General features: G+C 43.7%; 2 protein-coding genes across 6 annotated transcripts in view; both read right to left on the reverse strand.

Moving 5' to 3' along the window:
* The window catches only part of LOC105468677 (stromal interaction molecule 1), a 218,198-nt gene that overhangs the window by 175,912 nt on the left and 17,978 nt on the right, over positions 1-24,308 (reverse strand). The window lies entirely within an intron of this gene.
* Positions 15,932-22,370, reverse strand: LOC139357527 (peptidyl-prolyl cis-trans isomerase A). The gene has a single exon (XM_071075206.1). It carries the CDS (start codon positions 22,253-22,255, stop codon positions 21,758-21,760), a length of 498 nt encoding a protein of 165 aa, XP_070931307.1. The 5' UTR covers positions 22,256-22,370; the 3' UTR covers positions 15,932-21,757.

The raw sequence follows: 24,308 nt of genomic DNA on the forward strand, positions 1-24,308 counted from the left end.
TCTCAAAAGAAAAAATGAAGAAGGCTTAGGCAAACAATAAAAGCTCAGTTAGCTAAATCTCCTACCACTGAATCTGAGACATAACTAGAGACTGGTGGATTAACCAAGATCTCTAGCTTTCTACAACAACAACATGGAGAAAACTATATTAGCAATCTCATAGAGCCGTTGTGAACATAAAGATGTAATCTATGTCGAACACTTAGGAGATTTTCTGACACATAAGCTCTCATTAAGTATTTCATTTTCTCTTTGAAAAGGAGTCATGGAGGTACCTTGTCAACTAAAGGACAGCTGGCCATACTACTTCTCCAAGTCACGCTAATAGAAAAGCAGGGGGCCACACTGTGTTCATTTACCTAATTGTGTTCTGTGGAACACTGGTATCTAACAAAATGTCAATAGGTGGTTATTGAGGATAAAAAAAGATTAGATGTTCAGAAAAACGTAGGAAACCCTGCATACCTTTCCTTATCATATTAAAGTCCCCTAGCTTTTCCTAACTTGATCTCAAAGGTCTTTTACTGAGTAATACTAATAATGCCATTTCCTGTGATACTGACATTCTGAAGAACACTTATTTATTTTTTTGAGTCTCACTCTGTCACCCAGGCTGGAGTGCAGTGGTGTGACCACAGCCTCCGCCTCCTGGGTTCAAGCAATTCTCCTGCCTCAACCTCCCGAGTAGCTGGGATTACAGGTGCACACCACCATGTCCAGCTAATTTTTGTATTTTTAATAGAGACAGGGTTTTGCCATGTTGGCCAGGCTGGTCTTGAACTCCTGACCTCAAGTAATCCAACTGCCTCGTCCTCCCAAAGTGCTGGGATTACAGGTGTGAGCCACCGTGCCTAGCCAGAACACTTATTATATCTTAAAACAATGCATTGGGCCAGCCACAGTGGCTCATGCTTGTAATCCCAACACTTTGGGAAGCCAAGGTGGGAAGACTGCTTGAGTCCAGGAGTTCAAGATCAGCTTAGGCAACATAGTGAGAACCCATCTCTACAAAAAGTAAAAATATTAGCCAGGCATGGTGGGGTGTGCCTATAGTCCCAGATACTTGGGAGGCTAAGGTGGGAGGATCATTTGCGCCCAGGAGGCTACAGTGATCGCATCCCTGCACTCTAGCCTGGGCAACAGAGGGAAAGACCCTGTCTCCAAAAAACAAACAAACAGCATTGTACAAATATATAAAGGTACTGCTATTCCACAGTTACCCAGAATAGACAGGACTCTAAAGTAGTAGAGAATACCTGGACTACTAAAATTACATTATCTTCTCCATCACAATAAACCTGGAGGAAGAGAAGAGAAATAGACCAGTATTTCAAGAGGCCAGCTTTCAGTCAATCCAATGAAGAGTCAGCAAAGGAAAGAGAAGCTTTTATCAGGTAGTATTTTCAGCAACTCACCAGAGCTGGCTTTAAAAGGGAACTCAAGCCAGATTTGGTTGCCATGAGATACAAAGTAACTTGACAGCTGCCCTCCTGGAAACAGTTAACTTAGTAACTTTTACTTTGACAGAATCTTGGGCGTGAAAGAAATATTTTGAAATCATTCTAGACAAAACCTCTACTTTATTGACAATAACAGGCCCTAAGAGAGCCTACCTAGCTTCATTTGTCCCCACTTGAGCAGGACATGGGAAAAAAACAGATTAGACAGTGATAATTATAATGGTTAACACTTAATGAGAGCTTACTACGTGTCAAGCAAGTTGCTAGATATTCAACATAGATTATCTCATCTTAATCTTCGCACAGTTCTATGAGATTGATTTTATAATAATTTACCTGTTATAGATGAGGAAGCAGGCTCAGAGAGATTAAGTAACTTGCCCAAAGCACTACAGCTAGCATATAGTATTACAGTGATGAGACCCAGGCAAGCTGACCCCAAGGGCTCATGCTCATTATTGCTAGAGAAACTAAGGTACCAACTTTTCTGAGAAGCCTTCTCTGACAATTTCCCCCACCACCAATTATTAGGGTTGCCCCCTAAGCTCCCATTGCCCCATGTCTCTATCTATCCCTATACACTATTGTCTCTGTCATAGCAGTATCACCAAATTACGTACTCCATGAGGGAAGAAATTACTAAATCTTATGCTTCCTTGCATCCCTTGTGACACTACCTAGTGTTGCATCGGCAGCTCAATCAAGATGTTTCAGAATAAACAACTATCAAGGAATATAGTATAATGATGAAAACACATGGGTTCTGAAGTCAAATAGACTTAGATCTGAATCCAGGTTCAGCCACTTCTTAGCTCTGTGATCGTGAGTAAGTCAACCACTCTGAAGCTCAGCTTCCCTAACATTAAAATAGAGATTAAAAAATAAATTACCACAAAATGTGAGAAAACTAAACTAAGCACCTTACACATTGCCTAGTACATAAAATAATTGTATTTACCATTCTCCTCCTTTCCCCTTGTCCCACATATAACGATAGAGAGAGTACTATTTCAGCCGAGTGCCGTGGCTCAGGGCTGTAATCCCAGCACTTTGGGAGGCCGAGACGGGCGGATCATGAGGTCAAGAGATTGAGACCATCCTGGCTAACATGGTGAAACCCCGTCTCTACTAAAAATACAAAAAATTAGCCGGGTGTGGTGGCGGGTGCCTGTAGTCCCAGCTACTCGGGAGGCTGAGGCAGGAGAATGGCGTGAACCTGGGAGGCGGAGCTTGCAGAGAGCCGAGATCGCGCCACTGCATTCCAGCCTGGGAGAAAAGGGAGTGAGACTCCATCTCGAAAGAAAGAAAGAAGAGAAGGAAAAGAAAGAAAGAGCGCTATTCCAGGAACCCAGAGTCGAATTAGCTATACAAACTTGGTTAAGTGCATCTCCTTTCTGAGCTTTAATTTCTTCATTTACAACTCACAGGACGGTTGGTTTGAAATTTTAAAAAATGTGGATAAGTGACCAAAAAGTACTACACAGATGGAAGGAATTTTTGTCATTCCACCTATCCAGCTTTTAAAATCAGCCCTGAACCACACTGCATAGAAATATCTTGAAGCTCAAGGAAGAAGACCAATCTCTTGGAGGTTTAAAGGCTATAAAGGGAAGGAGTATTTGCACTGTCACTAGGAGAATGAGCCAGTCCCACCAAGAAGCTGAGATACTGCCAAGTGGCTTTGCTCCAGGAGTCCCTAACTAATTAAGGCCTTGCTCCCCTGCCCTGTTTGCCTGTGACCTCCACAAAGGCTAGAGAACACCAAGTGCTCCACAGCAGCTCTTCTCTTGGCCAGAGTGACATACGGTATTGCTGGCCAAGGATCAGCCAAAGCTGTTGCTAAGAGCTTCCTGCCCTTGGCCTTCCTTAGAACAGGGTCGGCCAGGCACAGTGGCTCACGCCCATAATCCCAGCACTTTGGGAGGCCGAAGCGGGTGGATCACCTGAGGTCAGGAGTTTGAGACCAGCCTGGCCAACATGGCGAAACCCTGTTCCTACTTCAAAAAAAACAAACAAAAAAAAATGAGCCAGGCATGGTAGCACGTGCCTGTAATCCCAGATACTTGGGAGGCTGACACAGGAGAATTGCTTGAACCTGGAAGGCGAAGGTGGCAATGACCCGAGATCATGCCACTGCACTCCAGCCTGGGCAACCAATCGAGACCCTGTCTCAAAAAAAAAAAAACACAGTCAAAAACAAGGTGCCCTTCATTCTTTGTCATGATTCCTAGGAATCAGCCCTAAACACAGCTACCAGGACCCTGGGCCTGGAACATGTCGGATGTGACTCAAGTAAAGCCTGACCAGCCAGGTCAGGCTTTCAGGGTCAACTGAAAGAGACCCTGTAGGCTGTGGAATAAGGGGTAAGGAAAAGGGACCCATGCTCTGCTAAGAGCGTCTAGTCTTTGATGGTCCCAAGGTCACTTTTTGGGCTCTTTTTCAGGCTGCATAGGCCCCAGGGACTTAACCACTTCCTTTGCTCATTAAAGCAGAACCCCCACTCCAACCCTTGGGACTCCCTCCCCCAAGCCTGAAGCCTGGCTCTAAGGTAAGACAGTCCACCCATCTCTCCCTTCAAAAGTTAAAACATATGGGCCGTTTTTGTCGTAAGAGTTTAACTGTTGAGTTGAGAAAGAACATAAGCCAAAAACAACAAATATGAGGAAGTTAAAAAAAGTTTAAAACATATTACAAGTTAGTCACAGTCACAACCACTTCATAGTTCCTGGTTCCTGTCATAATTGGTGCTGTCAGAGAACAACTACAATACAATAGTTTTCAAGACTTACTTTTAAACAATGGAACCCTCTTTTTCAAATATAGTTCAAATTGGCCTGGTGTAGTGGCTCACACCTGTAATCCCAGCACTTTGGGAGGTGGGCAGATCACCTGAGCTACAGAGTTTAAGACCTTCCTAGGCAACATGGCAAAACCCCATCTCTATAAAAAATACAAAAGTTAGCTAGACATGGTGGCACATGCCTGTAGTCCCAGAAAAGACTCAAGATTTAGATCAATCGACATGATGTAGACTTTATTTGGATATTGACCCCATCTCTACAAAAAATAAAAATATTAGCCAGGCGTGGTGGTACATGCCTGTAAACCCAGTTACTTGGGAAGCTGAGGCAGGAGAGTCACTTGAACCTGGGAGGCAGAAGTTACAGTGAGCTGAGATTGCGCCACTGCACTTCAGCCTGGGCGACTGGGCTACAGAGTGAGACTTTGTCTCAAAAAAAAAAAAAAAAAATGTTGCCCCACATTTTAACCAACCATACACCATTATCAACCATATACAAATAATATTGCTAATGAGCAAGAAAGTGGAAGTAAACATGTAGACATTCATGTATCAGGCTCTGCTACCAGTTGCTTATTTTGGCTGTGTACTTGTGTCCAAGGTCATTCACTCACTGGGTAGGTTTATGTCCTATGATGCCATCAACTGCCAGTCAAAGAACTAATCAGCATGAGCAAACTAGTGTTCACACAAAACTGGTACAATTGAAACCAAAATCAAAGACACTTTTATTGTAGATAAATGTACAATTTCCATTAGGCTTGTTAAAATACTGAAAGCAATTTAAATTCATTTATTCATTCAAAAACAAATATTTACTGAGCATCCCTGTCCATCCATGCTGGCTAGGCACCAAGGACAAAATAAATAACACCTAATAGCCTCAGGGGATTCAAACAAACATACCCCTATATTATTTTCATGGATCCCAAAGATTCTGAAGATGTTGCACCAATAAAATTGGGAGAGTGCTGGAAGGGATGACATTTTTATTCCCTTATGAACACAAACAACTTATCAAAAGGCAGCCTGTTCCACAAAGAACCTCTCAACATTACAGCCCTAGCATTTCGGGAGGACGAAGTGGGTGGATTGCGTGAGCTCAGGAGTTCAAGACCAGCCTGGGCAACATGGCAAAACCTCATCTCTATTAAAAATAAAACATAAAAGGCTTTGCAGATGCTGCCGCCACCGGGAGCCCTGTACTCTCAGACATGGTTAACCCCACCATGACATCGCCTTCGACAATGAGCCCTTGGGCCATGTCTCCTTTGAGCTATTTGCAGACAAGTTTCCAAAGACAGCAGAAAACGTTCATGCTCTGAGCACTGGAGAGAAAGGATTTGGTTATAAGGGCTCCTGCTTTCACAGAATTATTCCAAGGTTTATGTGTCAGGGTGGTGACTTCACACACCATAATGGCACTGGCAGCAAGTCCGTCTACGAGGAGAATTTGATGATGAGAACTTCATCCTAAAGCATACAGGTCCTGGCATCTTGTCCATGGCAAATGCTGGACCCAACACAAACAGTTCCCAGTTTTTCATCTGCACTGCCAAGACTGAGTGGTTGGATGGCAAGCCTCTGGTCTTTGGCAAGGTGAAAGAAGGCATGAATATTGTGAAGGCCACAGAGCACTTTGAGTCCAGGAATGGCAAGACCAGCAAGAAGATCACCACTGCTAACTGTGGACAACTTGACTTGTGTTTTATCTTAACCACCAGATCATTCCTTCTGTAGCTCAGGAGAGCACCCCTGCACCCCATTTGCTCGCAGTATCCTAGAATCTTTATGCTCTCGCTGCAGTTCCCTTTGGGTTCCATGTTTTCTTTGTTCCCTTCCATGCCTAGCTGGATTGTAGAGTTAAGTTTATGATTATGAAATAAAAACTAAATAACAAAAATAAATAAATAAAACATAAAAAGTAAAAACAAAGTACAGCCCTACTGTGGAGATACAAGCTGCCCCACTGCTAGAAAATCAAGAAGAGATTTCTGAAATCAAGGACTTTGTCCACAATTCAACAAACATTTACTGAATTTCTGTTTTGTCCTTAGACACTCTGCTAGATCAGCAAACTGAGGCTCTCAGGCCAAATCTAGCCCAAACACCTTGTTTTTGTAAACAAAGTTTTATTAGACACAGCTACACATGTCCATTTAAATATTATCTATGGCTGTTTTCCTGTTACAACTTGCAGTATAGCCCATCAAGCCTAAAATATTTACTCTCTGGCCCTCCACAGAAAATGTTTGCTCATCTCTATGCTACACTCTAGAAAGATGCAGAAATGTATCTTGATCTAGGTGGTAGTTGCATAGATAAATACATTGGTAAAAATTCATCAAGCATTTAATTCATTTTATTGGATATATGCCATAACTCAATACTTCTTTTTTTAATGAAATAAAGAGTAATCAGTCCCTGCCTTCTAGCAATTTAAAATCTGGTAGGAGGATATCGAGTAAATAATTAAAATACAATAGTGAGCCCGCACAGTGGCTCACACCTGTAATCCTAGCACTTTGGGTGGCCAAGGCGGGCAGATCACCTGAAGTCAGGAGTTTGAGAGCAGCCTGGCCAACATGGCAAAACCCTGTCTCCACTAAAAATACAAAAATTAGCCAGGTGTGGTGGCATGCGCCTGTAGTAGCCCCAGTTACTGGGGAGGCTGAGGCAGGAGAATCACTTGAACCCAGGAGGCAGAGGTTGCAGTGGGCCAAGATCGTGCCACTGCACTCCAGTCTGGGCAACAGAGCGAGACTCTGTCTCAAAAAAATAAATAAATAAAATAAAAATAAAAATAAAAATAAAAATTTTGTTTTATTTTAAAAAATAAAAGAACATAGGGTTTGGAATTAGAACATGAAATTTCTAATTAGGCTTAAGTCCTACTTGCACCAATTACTAGACACGTGACTTTAATTCTTCATCTACAAAATGAGAATAATAACAATATCTATATCATTGGCTGCTGTGAGAATTAAATATGTAATTGTACCTGACATATAAGTATTCAATATACATTTTTTATCATAATAATTAGCATTATTAACTGTCTAATTAGTGGTGGACTTTGCTGTAGCTCAGAGTTCCTGTGATTTCCTGGTAGGTCCCATGGAACCCCAAGTCATATCAAAGTTGATTCTTTTTTTTTTTTTTTTTTTTTTTTTGAGACGGAGTCTCGCTCTGTCGCCCAGGCTGGAGTGCAGTGGCGCGATCTCGGCTCACTGCAAGCTCCGCCTCCCGGGTTCACGCCATTCTCCTGCCTCAGCCTCCCGAGTAGCTGGGACTACAGGCGCCCACAACCGCGCCCGGCTAATTTTTTGTATTTTTAGTAGAGACGGGGTTTCACCGTGGTCTCGATCTCCTGACCTTGTGATCCGCCCGCCTTGGCCTCCCAAAGTGCTGGGATTACAGGCGTGAGCCACCGCGCCCGGCCCAAAGTTGATTCTTTTACAAGTTTAGAGCTCAAGCTAGAATTGTACATAAACAGTATTTCATGGAGCTTTAGCCTTCTGGCCCAATACCTGGAGAGGTGAAAGTCCTAAGGGTGGAGTCCTATCTCACTGCTCAAAGAACGCCTTCCAGAAGCAAAATCAGGAAAGCACTACCTCTAGTTGACCTAGCTGATGATGAAAGAAGCCATACTAGAAAATACACTTAAATACAATACGCTTTGTGTGTGTGTGTGTGTGTGTGTGTGTGTGTGTGTGTGTGTGTGTGTGATGGAGTCTTGCTCCGTCACCCAGGCTGGAGTGCACTGGTGTGATCTCGGCTCACTGCAACCTCCATCTCCCAGATTCTTGCCTCAGACTCCTGAGTAGCTGGGATTACAGGCGTGTGCCACCATGCCTGGCCATGATATCCTTTTGAGTTTAAAATTTCAGTCAAATCTTCCCTACCAGGCTGAGAAAACTGGTTCGGTCCAAGGGACTGGCCAGGAGAAGCCATGAGTCTCTGTCAGTGCTGCTGGGTATGTAGCTCTAACAGGGTGATACAGAAAAGTTCTTAAGACTTCTGAAGTACCAGAAAATACCTTCAACAATCTCTGTGACAAACTTAAAGCCTCCTGGATATCCAGCTCTATATAAGGACCAAAAGAGGATGATCACAGAAATCACAGATTTGAAAAAACTAGATGAACCTCCAGAGATCACCACCTGGACTGGCCCCGGCTCTCAGATTGCAAAACACCTATCATTAGCCTTGTTTTACAGATAATGCCACTAAGGTCCAGAGAAGGTAAGCGTGATGGCCTAGGTCAGATATCTAAGAGGCAGTAAGAAAAAAAAAGAATATCTAGTCTCAAGGAGTAAGCAATCTTGATGAAAAAGTAACACTCATGAAACTGTCAAAACACATGGTCAGGTAATAAGGGATATCCCAATGAGGAGCTACAGGTATAGAAAGGACAAGAGTTGAAGCCTCAGAGTAAAAGTCCCTGCCCAATGTACCTCTCACAAAGTAAAAAGGCCTGTTTTTGCTTAATATTTACTACCCTGTAATGCCTATTTACCTGTCTCCCCACTCAATAGTAATTTTTCCAGGTTATGTACCTTATATTATCCTTATCTATATCATCAGCACCAAGCCTAGACAACTGCATCTCCTGTGACTTTGAAAAGACTCAGACTAGCCCCACTCACCCAACAATACTGAAAACAAGATTACCCTGTTAGGTATCTACCAAACCAAGAGGCCAGACCCTCAAAAAAGAGCCTAGATAAGGCTAATAGAAAGTGACTCTGACAAGTAATTTAACCTCTTATTTTGTCCATCTCAAAGATACTGATAACATTAACAATCTCAGAAGACTGTATTAAAAATTAAGTATCCATGGTGAAACCCCATCTCTACTAAAAAGAAAAAATACAAAAAATTAGCCAGATGTGGTGGCGCACGCCTGTAATCCCAGCTACTCCGGAGGCTGAGGTGAGAGAACCGCTTGAACTCAGAAGGTAAAGGTTGCAGTGAGCCAAAATCGCGCCATTGCCCTCCAGCCTGGGCAACAGAGTGAGACTCCGTCTCAAAAAAATTAATAATAAAAAAAAATTAAATATCTGTGAAAGCACTTAACACAGTACTTGGCACATAGTAAGCATTCAATGACTGCTAGCTTCCTTCTCACACCCCCTGTATCTGGGTTCCTTTAAAAAATAGTTTATTCCTTGGACCAACATTTATTAAACAACAAATATTTATTTATTTGTTGGGCCTTAGGGATCAGACAATGATCTGCCTTAGGTATCTCTGATAAAACTTCAGCACCTAGTATGATGCCCACTGTTGCCACAACTGCCTGGCACATAGTAAGCACTCACTAGATAGGGAACTCCCAAGAACACTCTTGGATATGCACCACCAATGCATCACCTCTTAGTACAGCCCACTCCATCTGCTTTGTTAGCCCTAGAGGTGTGCAAGCGCAGAAGAGATCAAGTCTCTGGCCAGCGGCAGATCTATACATTTATAGAGCTCCCCCCATAGTAAAGCCTGGCAGTCAAGATAACAAGAAAAACACAAGAACAATTCAGATGAGTCCCTCAAAACTGCATTAAAGACTATATGGCAGCCGGGCACGGTGGCTCACACCTATAATCCCAGCACTTTGGGAAGCCGATGCAGGTGGATCACTTGAGGTCACGAGTTCAAGACCAGCCTGGCCAACATGGTGAAACTCCATCTCTACTAAAAATGCAAAAATTCAGCTGGGCATGGTGGTGCACACCTGTAATCCCAGGTGTGGAGCACCTGTAATCTCCAAGCTTAGGCAGGAAAATCCCTTGAATCTGGGAGATGGAGGCTGCAGTGAGCAGAAAGCACACCACTGTACTCCAGCCTGGGCAACAGAGTGAGACTCTGTCTCAAAAATTTAAAAAAAAAAAAAAATCTATATGGCAATGTTCCAAACTATACAGCATCTCTACTTAAAACCTGGGTTGTAATATTAAACTGACCACCCACTCTCACGTTTCCTATACTGCCCACTGAGAGAAAAGGGAAGTGCTTCTTCCTTTCAGTGCTGCTTGTTCAGAAAAGCTGATGTCCTGGAAAATTGCTGGGCACCTATCCTGGCAAATAGGATCTAGCAAAAGCTTGAACCCCATAAAAGCATCTCAGTCATTCACCTTGCTGGCCTCCGAGGCTGAAAATAGCCCCAAATGAAAAACAAGCTACGTGAACTACTTATCCAGTTTCATAGCAAAGACCTTAATTAAGCTAGCTGAAGAGGACAAACCCCTCACTCCTTAACTCAAGCAGACCTAAAAGCCTCACCTGTTTCTGGCCCCATAGCAGCTGGCATAGCTCTGACACCTCTCAGGCTTCATCTTTCAAAAACAGAAATGGAACAAGTGCAGAACAAGGAAGAGCCTTCTGCAGTCAGCCCAGCACTGCTTGAGGGGTGGTGGGGAGATAAAAAGATTCCTGGACACAGATGTCCTATTTTCTTTTTTCTTTTTTTTTTTTTTTTTTTTTGAGACGGAGTCTCACTCTGTCACCCAGGCTGGAGTGCAGTGGCCGGATCTCAGCTCCCTGCAAGCTCTGCCTCCCAGGTTTACGCCATTCTCCTGCCTCAGCCTCCCAAGTAGCTGGGACTACAGGCGCCCGCCACCTCGCCCGGCTAGCTTTTTGTATTTTTAGTAGAGACGGGGTTTCACCGTGTGAGCCAGGATGGTCTCGATCTCCTGATCTCGTGATCCGCCCGTCTCGGCCTCCCAAAGTGCTGGGATTACAGGCTTGAGCCACCGCGTGCGGCCAGATGTCCTATTTTCTTTCTTTTTTTTTTTTTTTTTTTTTTTGAGACAGAATCTCACTCTGTCACCCAGGCTGGAGTGCAATGGTGAGATATCGACTCATTGCAACCTCCGCCTCCCGGGTTCAAGCGATTCTCCTGCCTCAGCCTCCCAAGTAGCTGGGACTACAGGTGTATGCCACCACGCCCGGCTAATTTTTTGAGTTTTTAGTAGAGACGGGGTTTCACCAGGTTAGCCAGGATGGTCTCAATCTCCTGAGCTCGTGATCTGCCCGCCTCATCCTCCCAAAGTGCTAGGATTACAGGCATGAGCCACCGCGCGTGGCCACAGATGCCCTATTATTTCATCAAATCTGAAAATGAAATGAAAGGCCCTAAAGCAGCCATACCCCAAAAGTAGCATTCTGTACCTCTGCTCCATCTTCCAGCAATAACCTTAACAGGTTTCTCTAACCAGGCCCTGTCTCAATGCCTTTTTAAAGGTAAGTTTACCTAATCCCAAGTCAGAGTCAGTGGGTCAGCATTCTCACACATCAAATCCATCTCTGTCTATTACATACCTTGACCCATGCAATTATAGTCCATTGTTTCCAGGTTCACCTCTCGCAATATATTAAGTACTTCTAGATGTATGGCCCAGGTTGCATAATGCCCATGTTTCCAGTTTTGCCCAGTGCAAGGCCAGGCTCAGAACAGATGCTTAAAGGCCTATTTGTTGTAGAGCAAAAGTTAGCAGGTACAAAAACAGGGAAGGAAGTATAAGGACGAGAATGTATCCTGCCTTACTCTCCCTAGAGGTCCTCACCCAGTGCATGCTGCCCTCTGGACCTACACTCAGGCTGGGTTTCCCAAGCCTCCTCTCTTATTACCAAGCTCACAGCCCTCTCTGCCTCCTCTGACTGTGTACAATACTAGTCCCTGGAACCTTTTCATCCCAGATGTTTGTTTCACCTCCTTGAAACTCCTTGAGTATATGGCCCGTCTCTCTTCTTTTTTTTTTTTTTTTTTCTTTGAGATGTAGTCTTGCTCTGTCGCCAGGCTGGAGTGCAGTGGTGCAATCTCGGCTCATTGCTACCTCCGCCTCCCAAGTTCAAGCAATTCTCCTGCCTCAGCCTCCTGAGTAGCTGGGATTACAGGCACCCGCCACCACGCCTGGCTAATTTTTTGTATTTTAGTAGAGACGGGGTTTCACCATGTTGTCCAGGACGATCTTGATCTCCTGACCTCGCGATCTGCCCGTCTCAGCCTCCCAAAGTGCTGGGATTACAGGAATGAGACGTCGTGCCTGGCCAAATAAGACTTTTTTTTTTTTTTTTTTTTTGAGATGGAGTCTCGCTGTGTCGCCCAGGCTGGAGTGAGGTGGCGCAATCTCCGCTCACTGCAAGCCCCACCTCCCAGGTTCACACCATTCTCCTGCCTCAGCCTCCCGAGTAGCTGGGACTACAGGCGCCCGCCACCACACCCAGCTAATTTCTTGTATTTTTAGTAGAGACGGGGTTTCACCAGGTTAGCCAGGATGGTCTCGATCTCCTGACCTCGTGATCCGCCCACCTCGCCCTCCCAAAATGCTGGGATTACAGGCATAAGCCACCACGCCCAGCCAAGTCTCTCTTCTTATAGCACAAAATACAATAGCAGCCTAAAGGAAGTATACCAGTAGCTATTTACAGAGTTTAAAAAAAAAAAAAAATCAACTTCCCTTAAGTTTTTAATTGCTCATGTGTGAAAAGGTGAAAAGAATGTCTCTCACCAGATTGCTCCTTCCTCTTAGGTTATCCCTCTTTCTCTTTCTCTATTTTATCATGGGGTTCCCAGGGAATTTTCTATAAAGAATTCAAGCCAAATGGTTTAGCACCTATATTTGGCCTACAATGTGTGATATTCAAGATATCATCAGACATAACAATTCATTCTTTATATCCCACATCCCTCAGACTATGGGAAATGACTCACCCACGCCAATCCTTAATCAAAGGCAGAAAAAGCCCCCTTGAGTCAAAGCAGGACGATGCTGTATCCTCAACACATTCATTAATGGGCCCTTGTCTAAGATCATGCTCAAACTCACATCTAAAACTGGAATGGGGCCATGAACAGTGGCTCACACCTGTAATCTCAGCACTTAGGGAGGCTGAGGTGGGAGAACTGCTTGAGCCCAGGAGTTGGAGACCAGCATGGGCAACACAGTGAGACTTTGTCTACACAAAAAAAAACAGAAAAATTAACCAGGTGTGGTTCCTCATGCCTGCAGTCCCAGCTACTCAGCAGGCTGAGGTGGGAGAATCACTTGAGCCCAGGAGGTAGAGGCTACAGTGAGCCATGATTGTGCCACCATATTTCAGCCTCCTGTACAACAGAGCGAGTCCTTGTTTCAAAAATCAAATGATAAAATAAATAAAATACAACTGGAATGTGTCTACCTTTGTGAGCTAAAGTACTGGGATAAGACTTCCAATCAGAAAAGAAAATTATAATTATCTACAACTGTGTTAAACCAATAGTTCTCAGCAAATTCAAATTATGTATGTTTGGCAGAGCACTGTGACTCATGCCTGTAATCCCAAACGTTGGGAGGCCAAGGCAGGAAGATCACGTGAGCCCAGGGGTTCAAGACCAGCCTAGGCAACATGGCAAAACCCTGTCTCTACAAAAATAATAATAATACAAAAATTGGCCAGGCTAGCATGTGTCTATAGCCCCAGCTACTTGGGAGGCTGAAGTAGAAAGATTGCTTGAGCCCGGGAGGTCAAGGCTGCAGTGAGCCATGATTGCACCATTGCACTCCAGCCCGGATGATAGAGTGAGATACTGTCTCAGAAAAAGAAAATTATCTATGTTTATATTGAAATATATTCACGTCATACAATTATTCCTTTTAGATTTTATAATTCAGTGATTTTTTAATATAAGGTTGTACCACCGTCACCACAATCTAATTTTTCAGAATATTTTCATTACCCCAAAAAGAAACCCCATATCCATTAGCAGTAACTTCTCATTACCCTCTCCCCCCACACTCTGGCAAACACTAATCTACTTTCTCTATAGATTTCCCTATTCTGGACATTTCACGTAAATGGAATCATACAATATGTAGCCTTTTCACTTAGCATGTTTTCAAGGTTTATCCATGTTGTGGCATCTATCAATACCTAACTCCATTTAATGGCTAAATAAGATTCCATTATACGAACGTACCACCTTTTTTTTTTTTTTTTTTTTTTTTTTTTTTGAGAGGGGGTCTGGCTCTGTCGCCCAGGGTGGAGTGCAGTGATGCAATCTCAGCTCACTGCAACCTCCACCTCCCAGGTTTCTTGGGGACTGCTGATTATTACTCCCTTGGGTTAGGTTCAGATGTAGCAAGAAATAAGGCTGAACGGAGAGAAACAGTCCTCTCCACATTCTACCTCCTGGGAGGCTAAGCAAAATAGGCCCCAAGTTCCCAAGGCTATTCCCTTTTGCCAATTTACATGGAGAACCACCTGGGGCATGGGTTTTACTCTCAGCCCCTGGATCAGCACTGCATAAGTCAGTGTTCCAGGCAAGCTGGCACGACAGCTCCCAGCAGAAACCAGTTCCTTTTGTCTTCAAAGTGCTGAAAACATCTGGCTGGCTCCCACACTGCTCACGCATCCTCTCAACTTGGGAAAGAGAAAGCCAAACATCATGTGATTCACCATATAACAAAGCACTTTCAATGTCCATTAACTCACTGAATCCTTACAACACTCCCACAATACCAGGGCAGGTATTCTTGCACCCATTTTATAGACAAAGAAACTCCAACCTTGAAATGTTAAGTAATTTTGCTAAGTAACAAAGCACAGAGACATAAGAAGAACCCAAGTCTTCTGATTCCTGGTCCAGACCCTTGTGAGCTGATTTTAAGGGCCATCCAATGAGAGGCCTTCCCCACCACTCTACCTAAAATAGCACCCCCATCACTCTCTAATCCTTTGCCCTGCTTTACTTTGTTTTTTAGCACTTATGATTACCAGGCATTATATTACTTATCTCCTTGTTTATGGCCTATCTTCCTACCTGAATATAAAACAATAGGGACTATTATTCTTTTTTTTTTTTTTTGAAATAGAGTCTTACTCTGTCACCCAGGCTGGTGTGCAGTAGCGTGATCTTGGTTCGCTGCAACCTCTGCCTCCCTGGTTCAAGCGATTCTCCTGCCTCAGCCTCCTGAATAGCTAGGATTACAGGCGTGCGCCACCATGCCCAGCTAATTTTTGTATTTTTAGTAGAGATGGGGTTTCATCATGTTGGTCAGGCTGATCTTGAACTCCTGACCTCGTGATCCGCCCTCCTCGGCCTTCCAAAGTGCTGGGATTACAGGTGTGAGCCACCGTGCCCGGCGGGACTATTATTCTTTATTGCATACCAAGCAGAGTTTCTGGCACACAGTAGGGTCTTAAATATTTATTATATGAATACATCTAGTACAGCCCACAACTGATCTCTCCTACAGTGATGGTGTCATTACTGTCAAGTAAGTCTTCAGTCTATACTCAAGTTTCATTCAGCATTTATTAGCATCCACTCATCCACTAAATGCCAGTTCCTATGCTAAATGCTAAAGACAGAAATGAATCAAATACAATCACTGACTCTAGAAAATACAACTTAGTGGTTTGAAGCAGACAATAAAAAAGTGTCCCATTGGCTGGGTGTGGTGCCTCATAGATCATATGATTCCATTTATATGAAATTATCCAGAATAGGTAAATATATACAGACAAAACACAGATACACAGATTGATGGCTGCCAGGGGAAAGGGAGAGGGGGGAATTAGGAACAACTGGTTAACAGGTATAGATTTCCTCAGGGTTGATGAAATAGTTTTGAACTAGATTTGTGACAGTACTAAATCCCACTGAATTGTAAAAATGATTAATCTTATGTGATTTTCCTTTTTTTTTTTTTTTTTTTAAATAAACGGCCTACGTCACCATACTCTAAAAGGAAAACCTCAAAAGTCACCGTTTTCTCATTCAGCTGCCCCTTCCTGCCTCTTCAGGAAGCCTACTCCGCCATCCTGCAGCCGTCCAAACCTGCCATTTTAGCAATGAGTTATGCTCCACTGGTCAGATTTTCTAGTCATTTCCTGTGTGTCAGGCAGTCTAAAGTCCCTAGTGAGAAAGCAAGCTCCCTTTTAAATAGGATGTATTGGTCCATGTATCTCATCCTCTTTCCAGACAGACCAGGTCATGGGTGGAGAGTAAGGGAAAGGGGCTGACTGACCTCTCTTGAAGCGGCAATTTGGAGCGGTGCTAGCAGAGAGCTACAGCCTGGGTGACCAGGGATGCCAAAGATATAACCATCACACAATGGTCTGAATATGATTTATTTTTCTTTTGGGGAGGGGCAGGGGTTTAGGAAGAGTAGGGAAGTATTTAACAAACAGCTTTGGAGCAATATCTGGTTTCAGAAATAACTAAAATCTCTCAATAACAACTGTGTTCTTGACTTTCCAGAACCAACAATTCTAATGCCAAAGTTCTTCAGAAAAAACAAGAAAGATTTTACTTCCAAAGTTTGACACTGAAACCATCCCCTAGCTGTCCACAAACTATTTTCATTGCCCTGAGAAGGCACTGGAAACCTGGAGACTGGAGACTTGGGGAACAACATTCAAGTTCATCCCCTATCAGCCAATAGTCTCCAAGGCAGTCATCACTAATGCTTAGAAATCAAGACACAAGAAGTAACCTGCAAGGGTCACAGGTGCTAGCGGGCTTCTAATGCCCTTCGGGCACCTTAAACTTAAAGTAGTATTGGCAATAAAAACCAACAACAAATACTGTTTTTACAGGCCATTATGTGGCCCTTAAATACATTCTCTCAGTAGCCCTAAGGCTCAGAGAGATTAATGATTTACTAAGGGTCATGAGGCCAACAAACAACAGCAAAGCCAGATTTCACACTCTGGTCTGACTGCTTGCAAAGCTCATGCCATTGCCACAACACAAAAGTGCCGGGCACCACACATCCTGTCCTGCTTCCTGGATCTCCATGAGAGTGTGTTCTGACCATCCATAATAATCTAATGCTTCTTAGTTCCACATTAATCCTGGCAGCCACAGAGAGAGAACTCTCACAGGCAATAGCAACCCAGAACACTGATGCCACTGAGAAGTACCTAAGACTGCTATCTGGGCTACTTTTTTTTTTTTTTTTTTTTTTGAGACGGAGTCTTGCTCTGTCACCCAGGCTGGAGTGCAGTGGCCGGATCTCAGCTCACTGCAAGCTCCTCCTCTCGGGTTCACGCCATTCTCCTGCCTCAGCCTCCCGAGTAGCTGGGACTACAGGCACCCGCCACTTCGCCCGGCTAGTTTTTTGTATTTTTTAGTAGAGACGGGGTTTCACCGTGTTAGCCAGGATGGTCTTGATCTCCTGACCTCGTGATCCGCCCGTCTCGGCCTCCCAAAGTGCTGGGATTACAGGCTTGAGCCACCGCGCCCGGCCTATCTGGGCTACTCTACCATTCACTGGGTCACCAACCAAACCTCCTAAAAACCCACAAGGTAGATGTTCTACCTTGAGTGACCCTTGAAGGTAAGAGGGGAAATGGTAAGGAAAAAAACAAATGTAGAAGAGACTGCAGATAAAATTCTAAGCTAGAAATCAGTAAACCTGAGATGCAGTCTTTGTTCTGCCCCTAAATACATATATGACATTGGGAAGTCACCTGCCCTCTTTGCATTTGTTTACTATAATATAGAGATAACAATCCCCTCCTGTCACACCTCATAGAGCAGCTGTGGGCATGGTAAGCAAAAAGACAGGTCTTAAATAGGGGAGTGATTTGTAAACTGCAGAGCACAAACCAATCTGGGGAGTTATTATAATATGACTACCTCAGCTGGCTGGGGAGAAGATTAATGTCCACGAAACCAACAGAAAGTGAAACAGTAGATAATTAGCTGACAAATTATATGGTACGGACTAAGAAGATTATAGCCTAGAAAGGGAAGTCCCTGGAATAAGTCAGAAAAACTACAGAGAAAAGAATGAAGAGGATTGGAGGGTTTTGGAAAGCCACAGCCGGAGGGAAATGTATAGCTAGGGAAAAGAGGTATGAAGGGCCGGGCGCGGTGGCTCATGCCTGTAATCCCAGCACTTTGGGAGGCTGAGGCATGTGGATCACCTGAGGTCAGGAGTTCGAGACCAGCCTGGCCAACATGGTGAAACCCCGTCTCTACTAAAAATACAAAAATTAGCTGGGTGTGGCAGTGCGCATCTGTAGTCCCAGCTACTCAGGAGGCTGAGGCAGGAGAATCGCTTGAACCCGGGAGGTAGAGGTTGCAGTGAGCCAAGATCACACCACTGCACTCTAGCCTGGGTGACAGGGCGAGACTCCATCTCAAAAAAAAAAAAAAGGTATGAAGAAGAAGAAAGCAACAGTGCTAGAGGAGATGCTGTGTGTGTTGGGAAGTCAGGGAGGCCACAATGGGTAGGCAGGATAAGGCCAAACTGTCAGGGGAAGATAGGCAGCCGAGCAGCTGGGGCAGGATGCAGCTAGAAATTGGAACCCGATGCAGCTAGAAATTGGAACCCACTGCAGCTAACATGAGCTATGGGGAGGGCAGAGCTAGATTTTACAGCAAGCATTTATTGGGCACTAATAACATGGTAAGCACTGTCACAGGGAATGGTGACACAAAGATAGGTAACACATAAGCCCTGCTCTCATGACTCTGCATTTGAATCCCAGCTCTTCCATTTGCAGAGCAACATGGACATCAAGGGAACACATTCTGTAATGAGACAGACCTGGTTTCAAATCCCTGCACTGACACTGCCAGATGAGTGACCTTCCACAAGTAACCAAAGCTCTTTAATCCCTAGTTTCCTCATTTGTATTGAAGAAGTAATAATTATCGTTCACAGGATTAAAAAAAAAGAAACTTCATATGTGCTTTTCAGGCACATGATAAATAATAACTTATTATCATTAACTAGCTTTGTGACCTTGGGTAAGTTGCTTAACCTCTCTGGGCCTCAGTTTCATCATATGTAAAACAAGACTAATTACAGCTACCTCACAAAGTAGTTGTGAAGATTAAAGAAAATTATTGGTGTAAAGCACCTAGCCTAGAGAAACAGCTCAGCAAAAGTTCCCTTTTCTTCCCTTTGTCTCTTGTTTCCTCAACCCTCCTCCTTTCCCTTCTCCCCAGCCCATAAGTGAGATCTCCCCTGTGGCAATGCTCAGCTCCCGAAGGAGGGCAATGAAGACATAGCCAGGATCCGTACTGATTCCACTCCTCGAGAGCACCAGGCCCATTTAACCCCCAAACCACCTCTAACTTACCAACGCTTGACCACTCCTATTCAGGAACATGTTCTTTACCCACTTCTCGCCTAGTGACTTCAATTCATAAGCAAGAAGTCTTTTCTACCTGAAAACCAAACAATTCCTCCCTGCTTACACATTCTCCCAAGAAACAAACCAGAAGAGAAAGCATCAGAGTCTAAAATGCTGATCAGAGAAAGGAGACTGGTATTCCCAGTGCTTTAGAATGATCCAGTGCTTTAGAATGATAGGATAAAAGGAGAGGTCCTGGGCACCCTTGCTGGGAGACAGATGAATCCTACTGGCCCTCGTGCATATATGACAACAGCAGGCAAACCTGCTGCAACTCCCAACAGTTCTGGGAATGCCTGAGAACAAGGCCCTCAGCCTGCTAGAGTTACTCAGACATGAGGGAAAAATTAAGTTTTCACTAGTAAAGGTCAACTTATAAATACCTGATTAACCCAAGCAATCACACTCTGCTCTACCTTCTATGAGAATTTACAACTGACCCGGAACAGGAGTCAAACTGAGTACACGTTTTCAAAGCTATAACTAACAATTATTGAGGTATTTGGCAGGGTGGGGATAGGGGATTGACGGCTGCCTACAAAAAGCCCATGCAAATCAGCTAAGTCCAGAGTCTCCACTGGAAGCTGCTTCTGGAACAACAACCTCTGCACAAACCTGCAGTGTAAATGTGACCTTGCTAGAAAAACAAGAGCCAGTTCTCCAATGAAGACCATGGGAAATGCAGAGAAGCAAGGCATACCAAGTCCAAGATGCTTGCTTAATCCCAGGGAGTTCCTTTTGTAAGAAAATAATAATAATAATAATCTTGTTCTGTAGGAAGACACTATCAGATCAAGCCTGTGAAGCCACCGTCTAGACTCCCCCAGGTAGCTCTAACTGCTTCTTCCTCTGCACTCCCATCACACTTTGCAAACCAGAAACGGGAAATAAAAGAAACTATCTTTCATTAAGCATTTACTGTAAGTCTTATAGAAAAGGTTTTAATCTTTTTAAAAAAAAAAAAAACCCTCCCAATAACCAGCTAATCCTAGTCCCATTTTATTTATAAATGAAGAAACTGAGCAACTCACTCAGGAAAGGGGCTGGGCAGAACCCAAATATGAACCTGCTCTGTCTGATTCCAAACCGTAACCTTTCTTTCAACATATATTTATTGAGAGCCTACTACATGCCAGGTACTACTCCTGGTGAATATATAGCAGTGCATGAGACAGACAAGAACCCCATCTTTATGAGGTTTTCATTCTAAACAAAACTGCCTCCATATTTTAGCACATCACATGTTTAGTAGGTAGATATCAGTATTTCTTTATCTTCAACCAGGCAGGACTCAATAAATATGTATGGAAGGCCAGACCCAGTGGCCCATAATTCCATCACTTTGGGAGATGGAGGTGGGAGGATCACTGGAGCCCAGGAGTTCGAGACCAGCCTGGGCAACACAGTGAAACCCTGCCTCTACAAAAAATAAAAATAAAATCAGTCAGGTGTAGTGGGATGTGCCTGTAGTCCCAACTAATCAGGAGGCTGAAGCAGGAGGATTGCTTGAGCCCAAGAGCTCAAGGTTGCAGTGAACCACGATCACACCACAGCACTCTAGCTGGGGTAACAGAGTGAGACCCTGTCTCCCAAAAACAAAGGAAATGAACGCAGTCCTTTCCCTCAACTCACAGGAATTCCTCTCAGCTGCTACCCAAACAGCATTCAACTGTTTATCCATCAATTTTGCATCCTTCTTCCTACCTAGGATGCCATATCTTAAACTAAAAGCTTCCTTACAGTGCTAGCAATTTGGCTCCAGTCACCCACTAAGTATGACAATAACAGTATTTCATAGTTTACAAAAGACTTTCACATACATTATCTTACTTAACCCTCATAAAATTAAACAAGATAGGTATTATTCCCTTTAACACATAGGGGAACAGACAACCAGAAAGCTTAGTTTCACCACTGTGTAGAGGAACTGAGCCACAGCACAGTTCTTCCTAGTCCCCGAATGCATTCTTTGCCCCTTCTCCTAAGAACATTTCATATCTATTCTCCATAGCAGAGAAACCACAAGGAATGTTGTGTCCTTATTTAGTTCAATCCATTTGACTAAGCTATTTCAGATTGCCTATGTTATCAAAACAATACAAAGCAAAAATGCATGTTTCGTCCTATTGCAGTATTTATTTTGATTATTAATATTTTTTTTGTTACTTAGTTTTTATTTCATAATCATAAACTTAACTCTGCAATCTAGCTAGGCATGGGAGAGAACAAGGAAAACATGGAACCCAAAGGGAACTGCAGCGAGAGCACAAAGATTCTAGGATACTGCGAGCAAATGGGGTGGAGGGGTGCTCTCCTGAGCTACAGAAGGAACGGTCTGGTGGTTAAGATAAAACACAAGTCAAACTTATTCGAGTTGTCCACAGTCGGCAATGGTGATCTTCTTGCTGGTCTTGCCATTCCTGGACCCAAAGCGCTCCATGGCCTCCACAATATTCATGCCTTCTTTCATTTTGCTAAAGACCACATGCTTGCCATCCAACCACTCAGTCTTGGCAGTGCAGATGAAAAACTGGGAACCATTTGTGTTGGGTCCAGCATTTGCCATGGACAAGATGCCAGGACCTGTATGCTTTAGGATGAAGTTCTCATCTTCAAATTTCTCCCCATAGATGGACTTGCCACCAGTGCCATTATGGCGTGTGAAGTCACCACCCTGACACATAAACCCTGGAATAATTCTGTGAAAGCAGGAACCCTTATAACCAAATCCTTTCTCTCCAGTGCTCAGAGCACGAAAATTTTTTGCTGTGTTTGGAACCTTGTCTGCAAACAGCTCGAAGGAGACGCGGCCCAAGGGCTCGCTGTCGACGGCAATGTCGAAGAACACGGTAGGGTTGACCATGGCTAGTAGTACAGGACTTTCCTCGGCGGCAGCGTCTGCAAAGCCGATTATTAATATTTTATCACTTCTCCCACTAAAGGTGTTTTAGCTATATTTTGTTTTTGGGTTTGATTTTTTTGTTGTTGTTTTTAGGGTTTGTTTTTTTTTTTTTTTTTTTTTGAGACAGGGTCTCATTTTATCACCCAGGCTGGAGTGCAGTGGCATGACCTTGGCTCACTTTAGCCTCAGCCTCCTAGGCTCAAGCAATCCTCCTGCCTCTGCCCCCTCAAGTAGGTGGGATTACAAGCACACACTACCACTCCTGGCTAATGTTTTGTATTTTTTGTAGAGACAGGGTTTCGCCATGTGGCCCAGGCTGGTCTCAAGCTCCTGAGCTCAAGCGATCTGCCTGCCTCGGCCTCCCAAAGTGCTGGGATTACAGGCGTGAGTCACCGTGCCTGGCCTATATTTCGTTATGTTCCAATTTGCCATTTATTCCCAAAGGAACTTTTTATGTTAAACACCAAGTATATACTATATGCATAGAAAAAGGTCTGAGATAGTTTTATAATTGTTTTCAAGTCAGTGAGAAAAATAATTCAACTTATAGGGATGCTTTTACATATGTTTGCCTTTGCCAGGAAAGAAAGCCTTTATCCTGTGAAGTGACATACACCGGTAGGCAGAGGTTGCAGAAAGTATAAGCCCCAAATGCAAGGTTAATGCTATTTGCAAAAAACCAACCAAACAAACAAAATCCAAGCACCATGGTCAACAGGCATATTCCAGCAACCAAGGCCAAGTTGAGGGTTTGTCCTATCACTCCACTCCAGGGAGCATTAAGCCTAGCTCTATAGGTTGCAAGCCTATAGAAAATACAAACAAACAAACAATAAAAGAAGAGGTAGGGGAAGAGAAAATAAAAATTTAAAAAAAAAAAAAAGATACAAACTCTAAAGCCAGATGTCAAGGAAAATAACAGCACATTCTGGGCAAATCAGAAAGACACAGAGGGGCCTTATTTGAAAAACTAGCCAAGGCTTTGCCCAAAACCCTTACCCTTGCCAGTCTGTCATAACACCTGAAATTTCAGCACTATAACTTCATTCTGTTCTTTAACAAATACACTCTGAGTACCAAATCTTGCAGGAGCAGGAATAGTCAGAATAGGGAGGTAGATTCATGCCTCACTGACTTAAATAGACAGATTAGCGAGAGGCAGAGTAGTCCGAAAAAGCAGGACAAGAAGTCATTCTGGCTGAAGGAACTGAAGAAGACTCTCTGGATATGAGAACTTAGGTAGGCTTAAAAGGATAAGAGGACATGAAATCATTTGTGCTACCTTAGGAAAGTAACCTGAAGCTAGGGAAAGACCTGGATTTGAATTCTGATTCAGTTGCCTACAGCCTGTAATGACAATCAAGCAAGTTATTTTCCTTTGCTGAATCTATTTCTTCATCTGCAAAAAGGGTATTATAAAGCATACCTCAAAGATAGGTGTGTAAATACTAGCCCTGATCTGGCAAATGGTGGGACTTAAATATCTTTTCCTTATCCCTTTTTCTGGTTGGAAGAGGAACACATACCAGGGAAGGATACTCCAGGACAATAGAAATGACTTGCCAGCTCACAGAGCAAGGCCATTTGAGGGCTACTAGAACAGACAATCAACCTGAAAAGACACCTGAAGAAGTGCAGCAAATCCAGGCCACATCTAGGTCCCAGCCTAAATTTCTCCCCACCATAAGATGTTTGGCAGTCCATTCTGGACAAACATTACATCACTGTAGATTTAGTAGATCAGGAAATGGAAACCCACTCCTCAGCTCCCCAGGAAAAATAGCTCTGTGCCAACTTCTGGTACTCTAGGAGGCTGGAGCAGGACCTAGTGCAAGGAAAGTAGTGAGTCCAACTGCCAACACATTTTAATTAGTCCAACCTTAAAAGACTATAACCACATGAGATTAAAAGGAGCCCCCAGGGAAAGCCTCTGCCCTTCACACAGTTCAGCCAATTAGATATGCTCAAGTGGCCTAATTTTCATCACTGAATTCTTTGGGGAATCAGGCCTCAC

The sequence above is a fragment of the Macaca nemestrina genome, chromosome 12 (assembly GCF_043159975.1).
Source record: "Macaca nemestrina isolate mMacNem1 chromosome 12, mMacNem.hap1, whole genome shotgun sequence".
Lineage (NCBI taxonomy): Eukaryota > Metazoa > Chordata > Mammalia > Primates > Cercopithecidae > Macaca > Macaca nemestrina.